A 13,787-nucleotide genomic window follows, 5' to 3' on the forward strand; every position below is an offset into this window, starting at 1 on the left:
GCCAGGTACTTCTCCTGGTCTCCCATGGGGTGCAGGGCCCAAGCACTTGGGCCATCCTCCACTGCACTCCCAGGACACAGCAGAGAGCTGGCCTGGAAGAGGGGCAACCGGGACAGAATCCGGCACCCCGACTGGGACTAGAACCCGGTGTGCCGGCACCGCAAGGCGGAGGATTAGCCTAGTGAGCTGTGGCACCGGCCAGTCACAGGACCTTTAATAGACTGTTCCCTCTTCCTAGAATGTTCATTTTTCTACTCCCCTAAACTGTGTGATTCCTTGAAATCTCAGCTTAAGCACCACCTCAGGGACAGCTCTTTTGCTTCCTTAGTCAACATTTGGTTTCCTTGTTTTATGCTTCTTTGTATCTTTCTTTCTTAGCCTTTTGCAAAAATATACTTGGTCTGCTCTATTATATAAATGCTCCATTAGAATGACGCTACATTTGTCTGCCATTGCATTTGCAGCTTCTTGCATAATGGATTGCATATTTTTGTGTTTAAGAAATATGTATGGAATGAATTGCTGATTTTTTTTTTTTTTATTGAATCCTTCCTTTGGATTTTGTGCAGTTGCCTACTTGGGTGCTAATAAGCCCTCAGGAGCAACTACCTTAGGATATTTAGACAGTTGTTTAAAACTGGAAGTTAAAATGTAGGATGGATTGGGGGCCGGCACTGTGGCTCACTTGGTTAATCCTCTGCCTGTGGTGCCAGCACCCCATTTGGGCATCGGATCCTAGTCCTGGTTGCTCCTTTTCCACTCCAGCTCTCTGCTGTGGCCTGGGAGGCAGTGGAGGATGTCCCAAGTGCTTGGGCCCCTGCACCCACGTGGGAGACCAGGGGGAAGCACCTGGCTCCTAGCTTTGGATCAGTGCAGTGCTGGCCGTAGCGGCCATTTGGGGAGTGAACGAACGGAAGGAAGACCTTTCTTTCTGTCTCTCTCTCTCACTGTCTAATTCTGCCTGTCAAATAAAAAAAAAAAAATAGGATGGATCCATGCTTATTTTTTATAATTTAATATATTTTTAAATTGAGGTATAGTTTGCATAGATGCATAGGAATCATAATTACATCATAGAATCCATTTTTACGTGAAGGAAAGAGTATTTGGGGAGGGCTGGCACTGTAGTGCAGCAGATTAAACCACTGCCTACAGAGCCAGTATTGCATATGGGTGCCAGTTTCAGTTTTGCTTACTACAGTTCTGATCTGACTCCCTGCTCATGCACCTGGGAAAGAAACAGAAGATGACTCATGGTGTTGGACCCCTGCACCCATAGGGGAGACCTGGATTAAAGCTCTGGCTTTGACTTGACCCAGCCCTAGCTTTTGTGGACATTTGAGGAGTGAACCAGCAGATGGAACATCTCTCTCTGTTTCTTCCTCTCTCTCTGTATCTCTGCCTTTCAAATAAATAAATGAATCTTTTTTTTTTTTTTTAAGAGTACTTAGGAGCCTGGCATTATGATTCAGTGGGTTAACCTGCCACTTGCAACACTGGTATCCCATGTTGGAGTCCACTTCTCATCCTGCTCCCTGCTGATTTGGCTGGGAAAGCAGCAGGGGATGGCATATATATATATATATATATATAGAGAGAGAGAGAGAGAGAGAGAGAGAGAGAGAGAGAGAGAGAATTTAGTACCATTCAACTAGTTGATACTGGAAGGAAGAAAAAAGAATGCGGACAGTGCTTTGAACAATCATTAAAATGTAGGAATTTTACATAGTTTCTTCTTTGAAGAACATTATAAATTTGGGTTTATAGTTCTTAATTTTGTAAAGTTGCTTTTAAGAGACATTTTTTAACATGAATTTTTAAAGATCTCTTATGTATTCTATTTATTTGAAAGACAGACAGAGACCTCCCATCTGCTAGTTCACTCTCCAAATGCCTACAACATCCAGAATGGGGCCAGGTCAAAGCAAGGAGTTCCGAATTCAATCTGGGCCCCTCACTTGGGTGGCAGAGACTCAAGTACTTGAGCTACCTGCTGCCTACCGAAGTGCGTATCAGTAAGAAGCTCAAAGGGGCAGGCATTGTCAAACAGCAGATTAAGCCACTGCCTGTGATGGCTGCATCCCACATGCACATTGGTTGAATCCTGGCTACTCTACTACCACCCAGCTCCCTGCCAATATGCCTGGGAAGGCAGCCAAGGAAGGCCCAAGTCCTTGGGCCCCTGCACCCACATGGGAGACCTGGGTGAAGATGCTGGCTCCTGGCTTTGGCCTGGCCCAGCCTTAGCTGATGTGGCCATTTGGGGAATAAACCAGTTGATGGAAGACTTTGTCTCTGTCTTTGACTCTCTCTCTCTCTCTGTTTGTAACTCTTTCAAATAAATAAATAAATCTTTGGAAAAAAAAAAAAAAAGAAGCTGGAATGGAGAATAGTGTGAGGACTGAAATGCGGGTACTCTTATGTGGAATGTGAGTGTCCCAAGCAGCAGCCCAACTGCTGCACCCAACACCTGGCCCCCCAAGTGAGAGTTTTTAGAGTCAGGGTCTATTAGTGGGCCATAGTAGATTTATGAACTCCTTGAAGTAGTTTGTTTGCAAAATTGTCTACATGTGGGTCTCAGAATTACCGTTTTCTGAAGTTGGAATCCATAGTTTTGTTTGTATCTCAAAGCGGTCTATGACTTCCCACTTAACCCCCTCCTAAACAAAAAAGTAAGGATTATTAGTATTTTTTACATCAGAACTTGTATGTAGTACTAGCTCATCAATCCTTTTATTATCGTTTTACTGTTGATTGTGGAACATTTCAAACCTATATAAAAGATATAGTGTAATTAAACTTGTGTATCCATTACTCAACTTCAATGACTATTAACTCATGACCACAATCATTTTTCATCTATATCTAAAGTACAGCTCCCCTCCAATTATTTAAAAGCAACCCAGAACCCAGGCATCATTTCACCAGTAAATATTTCAGTATTTATCTCTAGGAAATAAGGACTATTAAAAAAAAAACTAACTATAACACCACTATCAAATATAGAAATAAACTGGAATATTTTTTAATATTATCAAATAACCAACTGTGTTCAACATTGGGTAGCTGTGTCTTTTTATTGTTTGAATCAAGATCCAAATATACTTCATACTTTGATTGTTGACATATTTTTTACACCTCTTAATTTGGGAGTTCCCTCACTTTCTTTATTATCTTGCAATTTATCTGAAGAAGTCATGTCTATTTAAAAAAATTATTTATTTATTTATTTGTTATAATGAGCTCCTCTCTCTACTGGTTCACTCCTCAAAGATCCACTAATGGTGAGGATAGGGCTGGGCCAAAGCTGGGACCTGAGAACTGTAGCCAGATCTCCCATGTGGGTGGCAGGAACACAGTTACTTGAGCCATCATCACTGCTTCCCCATATTCCTCCATTAGCAGGAAGCTCTTTGATATTCAAATGTTTTATGATGTATAGCTTTTCCTGGCTGTATATTTGATAATAACTTCTAGTATAGACTATGTGTTTGTCTTGAATAATGTAAATATGGTTTGATTTCACTCAGGGCAGTTATCTTTGCCACTTTGAAGTATAGTTCCTGGGAAAAATCTGAAAGCGTTAGAATGATAGGTTTCAAGTGAAAAATATTGTTTTAGTTGTACTTTAAATTAAAAGCAAGACTTTATCTAAAATATGTACTGGATGAGTTTCTTTCAAGTAAAAGGCACATATAATATACCTGCTTCTGTTAGTAATGCTATCCTTAGGTTCATTGCTTTCTTTCTTTTAGAGATAAGGAATAGACAGTAAAAGAAGATGCTGGGATCTGAACGTGGTGTTGTGGAAGAATGGCTATCAGAATTCAAGGTAAGTTGGATTGGGGATAAGATTGCATTATATAATTCTATATTTCAGTAATTCAGATGGCAAATATGTGTCCCATGGGAAAGCATAAATGTGATATGAAGTAGAAATGAAAAATATGCTGCTGGTGCATGCAGTGGATTAACGCCCTGGCCTAAAGCGCCGGCATCCCATATGGGCGCCGGTTTGAGACCTGGCTGCTCCGCTTCCTGTCCTGCCCTCTGCTATGGCCCAGGAAAGCAGTAGAAGGTGGCCCAAGTCCTTGGACCCCTGCACCCACGTGGGAGACCCAGAAGAAGCTCCTGGCTTCAGATTGGCACAGCTCCGGCCGTTGCGGCCATCTGGGGAGTGAACCATCAGATGGAAGACCTCTCTCTCTCTCTCTCTCTCTCTCTCTCTCTCTCTCTCTGCCTCTCCTCTTTCTGTGTAACTCTGACTTTCAAATAAATTAATTAAAAAAAAGAAATGTAAAAATACAAAATGACATGTTTCTATAATTGCAATTTTTTTAAAGATTTATTTGTTTTGAAATTCAGAGTTACAGAAAAGGAGAGGCAGAGAGAGAGAGGTCTTCCATTTGCTGGTTCACTCCCCAGATGGCTGCAACATCTGGAGCTGTGCCAATCTGAAGCCAGGAGCCAGGAGCTTCTTCTGGGTCTCCCATATGGATGAAGGGGCCCAAGCGCTTGGGCCATGGTCTGCTGTTTTCCCAGGCACATTAGCAGGGAGCTGGATTGGAAGTGGAGCAGCCTGAATTCAAATTGTTTCCCATATGGGATGTAGGCATCACAGGGGGTGGCTTAACCCACTATGCTACAATGCTGGCTCCTGTAATTGCAGTTTTTCAAAAAGGCACTGGTAGGGTCCTGCATGTTGGCGTAGTGGGCTAAGCCTCTGCCTGCAGTGCTGGCATCCCATGTGGGCACCAGTTCAAGTCCTGGCTGCTCCTCTTCCAATCCAGCTCTCTGCTATGTCCTGGGAAAGCAATAGAAGATGGCTCAAGTGCTTGGCCCCTGCACCCATGTGGGAGACCCAGAAGAAGCTCCTGGCTTTGGATCACCCCAGCTCTGGCTGTTGCAGCCATTTGGGGAGTGAACCAGCAGATGGAACACCTTTCTCTCTGTCCCTCTCTCTGTCTGTAACTTTGCCTCTCAAGCAAATAAATAATATCTTAAAAAAAAAATAAAAAGGCAGTAATGCGAATAAGGGCTAGAAGATAATGTGTAAAAACAAAGAGCTGTTAGAATCATTGAATGAATATTTAAATTTTAAGATAATATTCAATAAAAGTGAGGAGCCTCTTAAGTTTTCATAAAGCACAAAAATTAGATTTGTGCCTTAGCCTTTTCCTTCTTGTATTAAAATTCAAATTGTTTTGATTAAAAATTATAATTTATGATTATAATTTATTGTAGAAATAAATTATAATAATAATTATAATTATATAATAATAATTAAAATAAATTATAATAATAATTATAAATTATAATAATAATATAATTAATATAATATAAATAATATATATAAAATATATATATATAAATATATATATATATATAAATATGGGGCGGAGCCAAGATGGCGGAATAGTGAGGGCGCACACCGATAGTCCAGGAAAATTTAGTTTAATAAAAGGGGAGTTACGGTAGTCGCAGAAAAAAGAACCTTAGCCTTTTCCTTCTTGTATTAAAATTCAAATTGTTTTGATTAAAAATTATAATTTATGATTATAATTTATTGTAGAAATAAATTATAATAATAATTATAATTATATAATAATAATTAAAATAAATTATAATAATAATTATAAATTATAATAATAATATAATTAATATAATATAAATAATATATATAAAATATATATATATAAATATATATATATATAAATATGGGGCGGAGCCAAGATGGCGGAATAGTGAGGGCGCACACCGATAGTCCAGGAAAATTTAGTTTAATAAAAGGGGAGTTACGGTAGTCGCAGAAAAAAGAACCAGGAAAAAATTGCACGGGAATCGTGAATCGGAGGACCTACTGGGAGAACAAGGTCGCCCACCGCGCAGAAGCCAAGTCGCGGGACCGAGCCGCAGAAGCCCCAGTGCTCCAAGGGGAGTGCATGCCACACAGACAACAGCGGGGAGACTTGGGACGCTCAGGGCTCGGAGTGCACACAGCGGCACTGGAAGGGGAGGTGAGCTCAATAACCCGAGACATTGGTGGGGAAACGGGGGTCAGAATCTAGAGGGGGGCCAGAAAGTGCAGCAAACTCACTACCGGAAAGAAGGAAAAAAAAGCTTCGGGGTTTCTCTTCCCCCTAACCTTGCAAAGGTTACAAGGCTGTGAGGCTAGAAGAATTCCCAAGAGACAAAGAGCAGGCCTGCTCTCTGGATTTACATATCAATGGGGGAGAGCTAAGGAACTGAGTCACTACAATTCAGTAGCCTAGGCAACCCAGTGGGAGTCCAGAGGAGCCAAAGACTGGAAGCTAAATACCATCAATTCTGCACAGCCGTGCCCTGCGGTGTTACTTACCCCCTGAATAAATAAAATAAATAAATAAATAAAAAGAGAGAGATTTACCACGCATAACCTGAGGGTGTCACCTTTGCACACCCTTAACCTGGAAGAACCAGGCAGAGCTCTCAGGCCGCACCCATCTCAAGCCTCCAAGGCTCCTCCAACAGCAGGCAGTCCACTTAACACGGACACAGTATAAAAAAAAAAAAAACAAAAACAAAACAAAACAAAAAAAAAAACGCACAGTGACGCAAGAAGAATTAACTATGCCGAGTAACAAACACAGAAATAGAGGGAGCAAGATCAACGATGACACTATGATGCCTCCAAATAAGCAAAACACCCCAAGCCAAGAGTATGAAGATGATGAGATAGAAGAAATGCAAGATACGGATTTCAAAAAATTTATGATAAGAACATTTAGAAGTTTTCAAAAGCAAATCCTTGAACTACAGAAATCCTTAATGGACAAGATTGAAAATCTCTCTCGTGAAAACGAAATTTTAAGGAAGAGTCAAAATGAAACTCAGAAACTAGTAGAACAGGAAAGTGTTATAGTGAAGAGAAATCAAAATGAAATGAGGAGCTCAATAGATCAAATGACAAACACATTAGAAAGCCTTAAAAACAGAATGGGTGAAGCAGAAGAGAGAATATCGGACTTAGAAGATAGAGCACAGGAAAACATACAGTCAAACCAAAGAAAAGAAGAGGAAATTAGAAACCTAAAAAATATTGTTGGGAATCTACAGGATACTATTAAAAAAACCAACATTCGAGTTCTAGGAGTTCCTGAAGGCATGGAGAGAGAGAAAGGATTGGAAGGCCTTTTTAGTGAGATACTAGCAGAGAACTTTCCAGGTTTGGAGAAGGACAGAGATATCCTAGTACAGGAAGCTCATAGAACCCCCAATAAACATGACCAAAAGAGATCCTCACCACGACACGTGGTAATTAAACTTACCACAGTGAAACATAAAGAAAAGATCCTAAAATGTGCAAGAGAGAAACGTCAGATTACTCTCAGAGGATCTCCAATCAGACTCACAGCTGACTTCTCATCAGAAACCCTACAAGCTAGGAGGGAATGGCGAGACATAGCACAGGTGCTAAGAGAGAAAAATTGCCAGCCCAGAATATTATATCCTGCCAAGCTCTCATTTGTGAATGAAGGTGAAATAAAGACCTTTCATAGCAAACAGAAATTGAAAGACTTTGTGGCCACTCGTCCGGCCCTGCAAAAGATACTTAAAGATGTGCTACACTCAGAAACACAGAAACACGGCCATCAATATGAAAGAAGGGAAAGGAAGAACACCTACCAGTAAAAGAGCATGGGAAGCTCAAAGCATATACTAGAAAATATTTCCGGGAAAATGGCAGGGCAAAGTCACTACGTATCAATAGTCACATTGAACATTAATGGTCTGAATTCTTCAGTTAAAAGACACCGTTTAGCTGACTGGCTCACAGAACACAACCCAACTATTTGTTGCCTACAAGAAACACATCTCTCTAACAAAGAGGCATGCAGACTGAAAGTGAAAGGTTGGAAAAAGATATTCCATGCCAACAGAAACCAAAAAAAAGCAGGTGTAGCCATATTAATATCAGACAAAATAAACTTTCATACAAAAACTGTTAAGAGAGACAAAGAGGGACACTATATAATGATTAAGGGTTCAATTCAACAGGAAGATGTAACTATTATAAATGTATATGCACCTAATTACAAGGCACCGGTCTATTTAAAAGATATGTTAAGGGACTTAAAGGGAGATTTAGATTCCAATACAATAGTACTGGGGGACTTCAATACTCCACTCTCAGAAATAGACAGATCATCCGGACAGAAGATCAACAAGGAAACAGCAGATTTAATTGACACTATTGCCCAAATGGATCTAACAGATATCTATAGAACTTTCAACCCTACATCTACAGACTTCACATTCTTCTCAGCAGCGCATGGAACCTTCTCTAGGATTGACCACATACTAGGCCATAAAGCAAGTCTCAGCAAATTTAAAAGAATTAGAATCATACCATGCAGCTTCTCAGACCACAGCGGGATGAAGTTGGAAATTAGCAACTCAGGAAACCCCAGAAAGTATGCAAACACATGGAGACTGAACAACATGCTCCTGAATGAACACTGGGTCATTCAAGAAATCAAAAGAGAAATCAAAAATTTTCTGGAAGTAAATGAAGACAACAACACAACATATCAAAACTTATGGGATACAGCAAAAGCAGTATTGAGAGGCAAATTTATAGCAATAGGTGCCTATACCAAGAAATTGGAAAGGTACCAAATAAATGAGCTTTCAGCGCACCTCAAGGACCTAGAAAAACTGCAGCAAACCAAACCCAAATCTAGTAGGAGAAGAGAAATAATTAAAACCAGAGAAGAAATTAACAGGAGTGAATCCAAAAAAACATTACAAAAAATCAGCCAATCGAGAAGCTGGTTTTTTGAAAAAATAAACAAAATTGACACCCCATTGGCCCAACTAACTAAAAAAAGAAGAGAAAAGACCCAAATCAATAAAATCAGAGATGAAAAAGGAAACGTAACAACAGACACCACAGAAATAAAAAGAATCATCAGAAATTACTACAAGGACCTGTATGCCAGCAAACAGGAAAACCTATCAGAAATGGATAGATTCCTGGACACATGCAATCTACCAAAATTGAACCATGAAGACATCGAAAACCTAAATAGACCCATAACTGAAACAGAAATTGAAACAGTAATAAAGGCCCTCCCAACAAAGAAAAGCCCAGGACCAGATGGATTCACTGCTGAATTCTACCAGACATTTAAAGAAGAACTAATCCCATTTCTTCTCAAACTATTCAGAACAATCGAAAAAGAGGGAATCCTCCCAAATTCTTTCTATGAAGCCAGCATCACCTTAATCCCTAAGCCAGAGAAAGATGCAGCACTGAAAGAAAATTACAGACCAATATCCCTGATGAACATAGACGCAAAAATCCTCAATAAAATTCTGGCCAATAGAATACAACAACACATCAGGAAAATCATCCACCCAGACCAAGTGGGATTCATCCCTGGTATGCAGGGATGGTTCAACATTTGCAAATCAATCAATGTGATTCACCACATTAACAGACTGCAGAAGAAAAACCATATGATTATCTCAATTGATGCAGAGAAAGCATTTGATAAAATTCAACACCCTTTCATGATGAAAACTCTAAGCAAATTGGGTATAGAAGGAACATTCCTCAATATAATCAAAGCAATTTATAAAAAACCCACAGCCAGCATCCTATTGAATGGGGAAAAGTTGGAAGCATTTCCACTGAAATCTGGCACCAGGCAGGGATGCCCACTCTCACCACTGCTATTTAACATAGTTCTGGAAGTTTTAGCCAGAGCCATCAGACAAGAAAAAGAAATCAAAGGAATACAAATCAAGAAGGAAGAAGTCAAACTATCCCTCTTTGCAGACGATATGATTCTGTACTTAGAGGATCCAAAGAACTCTACTAAGAGACTATTGGAACTCATAGAGGAGTTTGGCAAAGTGGCAGGATATAAAATCAATGCACAAAAATCAACAGCCTTTGTATACACAAGCAATGCCATGACTGAGAAAGAGCTGCTAAGATCAATCCCATTCACAATAGCTACAAAAACAATCAGATACCTTGGAATAAACTTAACCAAGGACATTAAAGATCTCTACGATGAAAACTACAAAACCTTAAAGAAAGAAATAGAAGAGGATACCAAAAAATGGAAAAATCTTCCATGCTCATGGATTGGAAGAATCAACATCATCAAAACGTCCATTCTCCCAGAAGCAATTTATAGATTCAATGCAATCCCAATCAAGATACCAAAGACATTCTTCGCAGATCTAGAAAAAATGATGCTGAAATTCATATGGAGGCACAAGAGACCTCGAATAGCTAAAGCAATCTTGTACAACAAAAACAAAGCCGGAGGCATCACAATACCAGACTTCAGGACATACTACAGGGCAGTTGTAATCAAAACAGCATGGTACTGGTACAGAAACAGATGGATAGACCAATGGAACAGAATTGAAACACCAGAAATCAACCCAAACATCTACAGCCAACTTATATTTGATCAAGGATCTAAAACTAATTCCTGGAGCAAGGACAGTCTATTCAATAAATGGTGCTGGGAAAACTGGATTTCCACGTGCAGAAGCATGAAGCAAGACCCCTACCTTACACCTTACACAAAAATCCACTCAACGTGGATTAAAGACCTAAATCTACGTCCTGACACCATTAAGTTATTAGAGAACATTGGAGAAACCCTTCAAGATATTGGCACAGGCAAAGAATTTCTGGAAAAGACCCGGGAGGCACAGACAGTCAAAGCCAAAATCAACTATTGGGATTGCATCAAATTGAGAAGTTTCTGTACTGCAAAAGAAACAGTCAGGAGAGTGAAGAGACAACCGACAGAATGGGAAAAAATATTTGCAAACTATGCAACAGATAAAGGGTTAATAACCAGAATCTACAAAGAGATCAAGAAACTCCACAAAAACAAAACCAACAACCCACTTAAGAGATGGGCCAAGGACTTCAATAGACATTTTTCAAAAGAGGAAATCCAAATGGCCAACAGGCACATGAAAAAATGTTCAAGGTCACTAGCAATCAGGGAAATGCAAATCAAAACCACAATGAGGTTTCACCTCACCCCGGTTAGAATGGCTCACTTGCAGAAATCTACCAACAACAGATGCTGGCGAGGATGTGGGGAAAAAGGGACACTAACCCACTGTTGGTGGGAATGCAAACTGGTCAAGCCACTATGGAAATCAGTCTGGAGATTCCTCAGAAACCTGAATATAACCCTACCGTTCGACCCAGCCATCCCACTCCTTGGAATTTACCCAAAGGAGTTTAAATTGATAAACAAAAAAGCGGTCTGCACCCTAATGTTTATTGCAGCACAATTCACAATAGCCAAGACCTGGAACCAACCTAAATGCCCATCAACGGTAGACTGGATAAAGAAATTATGGGATATGTATTCTTTAGAGTACTATACCGCAGTAAGAAACAACGAAATCCAGTCATTTGCAACAAAATGGAGGAATCTGGAACACATCATGCTGAGTGAAGTAAGCCAGTCCCAAAGGGACAAATACCATATGTTCTCCCTGATCGGTGACAACTGACTGAACACCAAAAAGGAAACCTCCTGAAGTGAAATGGACACTATGAGAAATGGTGACTTGATCAGCATAGCCCTGACTGCTAATGGACAACTTAATATATTATCCCTCATAGTATTTTTTTTTTTTGTCTGTTCTACTTAATATGACTGGTTTAATTCTGTAATTATCACACAGTTATTCTTAAGTGTTGAAAATTAACTGAAATGTGATCCCTGTTAAACATAAGAGTGGGAATAAGAGAGGGAAGAGATGTATAATTTGGGGCATGCTCGGGCTGACTTGCCCCAATTGGTAGAGTTGGAAACATACCAGGGGATTCCAATTCAATCCCATCAAGGAGGCATGTGCCAATGCCATCTCACTACTCCAAGTGATCAATTTCAGTTCACAATTGATCATAATGAAAGGACTAAGAGTCAAAGGGAGCACATAAACAAGTCTAGTATCTGCTAACACCAACCGATAGAATAAATAAAGGGGAGAGTGATCCAACATGGGAAGTGAGATACTCAGCAGACTCATAGAATGGCGGATGTCCTAAATAGCACTCTGGCCTCAGAATCAGCCCTAAAGGCACTCGGATCTGGCTGAAAAGCCCATGAGAGTATTTCAGGCATGGAAAGCCAAGACACTCTGACAAAAAGATCTCTGTGAGTGAGATCCCAGTGGAAAGAACAGGTCTTCAAAGAGGGAGGTGCCTTTCTCTGAAGGGAGGAGAGAACCTCCACTTTGACTATGACCGTGTCTAAACAAGATAAGAGTTGGAGAACTCAAGGGGCTTCCATAGCCTTGGAAACTCATAACTGGTGCATAGGGAGATTACTGATGCCATAAACAGGAGTGTCAATTGGTAAAGTCAACAACAGGAGTCACTGTGCACTTACTCCTCATGTAGGATCTCTGTCCTTAACGTGCTGTACACTGAGGCTTAATGCTATAACGAGTACTCAAACAGTATATTTCACTTTGTGTTTCTATGGGGGTGCAAACGACTGAAATCTTTACTTAATGTACACTAAACTGATCTTCTGTAAAAAAAAAAAAAAAAAAAAAAAAAAAAAGAAAAATTATCAACTCCTAACTTGACTCTCACTGGGATTAAACATGACAATAGGTCTGATCTGATTTCATCATCATTTAAAAAAAATCATCTATTATTTTTCACTTTATGTTTCTGTGTGGGAGCAAACTGTTGAAATACTTACTTAAGGTATACTAAGCTGATCTTCTGTATATTAAGATGATCGAAAATGAATCTTGATGTGAATGGAAGGGGAGAGGGAGTGGGAAAGGGGAGGGTTGTGGGTGGGAGGGACGGTATGGGGGGGGAAGCCATTGTAACACATGAGTCGTACTTTGGAAATTTATATTCATTAAATAAAAGATTAAAAAAAAAAGAAAAAAAAAGAAAAAAAATATATATAAATATATATATAAATAATATAAATATAAATAATAATTATAAATTATAATAATAATTATAATTATATAATAATAATTAAAATAAATTATAAATTATAAATTATAATTTATGATTATAATTTATTGTAGAAATAAATTATAGTAATTATAATTATATAATAATTAAAATAAGATATAATTTATTGTAGAAATAAATGCTATGCAAAAATGTAAATGCAAAATTTGAAATACATGCTACTTTATTTTTAGGTTACACTAAGTTAAGGTGGCCCACTTCAGTGAATCAAGGTGTAATGTGTGATTTCTTACTATTTTTCATGGTTCATTATTTAGAAGAGTTACATAATGTAACATCCCAGTTTAATTTGTTTTATTTGCTCTGTGGTTGTCATATTATTCTTACTTTTCTTACTCAATTCTGTTGTAAATTTTTAAGGAGACATGTGTGTAAAATAAATGCCCCAACTTTCCAGATTTTAAATTCACATTTTTTTCCTTTGGTGGTTTCTTTTAGGCATTACCTGACACTCAGATCACCAATTATGCAGCAACTTTACACCGGAAAAAAACACTTGTTCCAGCCCTCTATAAAGTTATTCAAGATTCAAATAATGAGGTAGGAGAGTTTGGAAGAAGACTGAGTTTTGCATAGGAAAAAGAAATGTGTACTAAAACACATACATGTAAAATATGTAGCTTTCTCTCCTTGTGGATGTGGAAAATTTTCTTTGTGCTGTTTTTCATTCTGATAGTTGGCTTTGGCTTTCCCCATTCCCTTCCTTTCTGTATTTTAAAATGTTTTCGTTAAGATTTTTCCCAAG

General features: G+C 38.9%; 1 protein-coding gene across 25 annotated transcripts in view; it reads left to right on the forward strand.

Moving 5' to 3' along the window:
• HYCC2 (hyccin PI4KA lipid kinase complex subunit 2) overlaps positions 1-13,787 on the forward strand; it is an 86,127-nt gene that overhangs the window by 35,248 nt on the left and 37,092 nt on the right. For all 25 annotated transcript variants that reach the window (XM_017343020.3, XM_017343025.3, XM_051848298.2 and 22 more), the window contains 2 exons: positions 3,756-3,832; positions 13,481-13,582. In XM_017343020.3, coding sequence (XP_017198509.1) covers positions 3,782-3,832; positions 13,481-13,582 — 153 coding nt within the window. In that variant the 5' untranslated portion in view covers positions 3,756-3,781. The remainder of the gene's footprint in view (positions 1-3,755; positions 3,833-13,480; positions 13,583-13,787) is intronic.

Source organism: Oryctolagus cuniculus, chromosome 3 (assembly GCF_964237555.1).
Source record: "Oryctolagus cuniculus chromosome 3, mOryCun1.1, whole genome shotgun sequence".
NCBI classification, from domain to species: Eukaryota; Metazoa; Chordata; class Mammalia; order Lagomorpha; family Leporidae; genus Oryctolagus; species Oryctolagus cuniculus.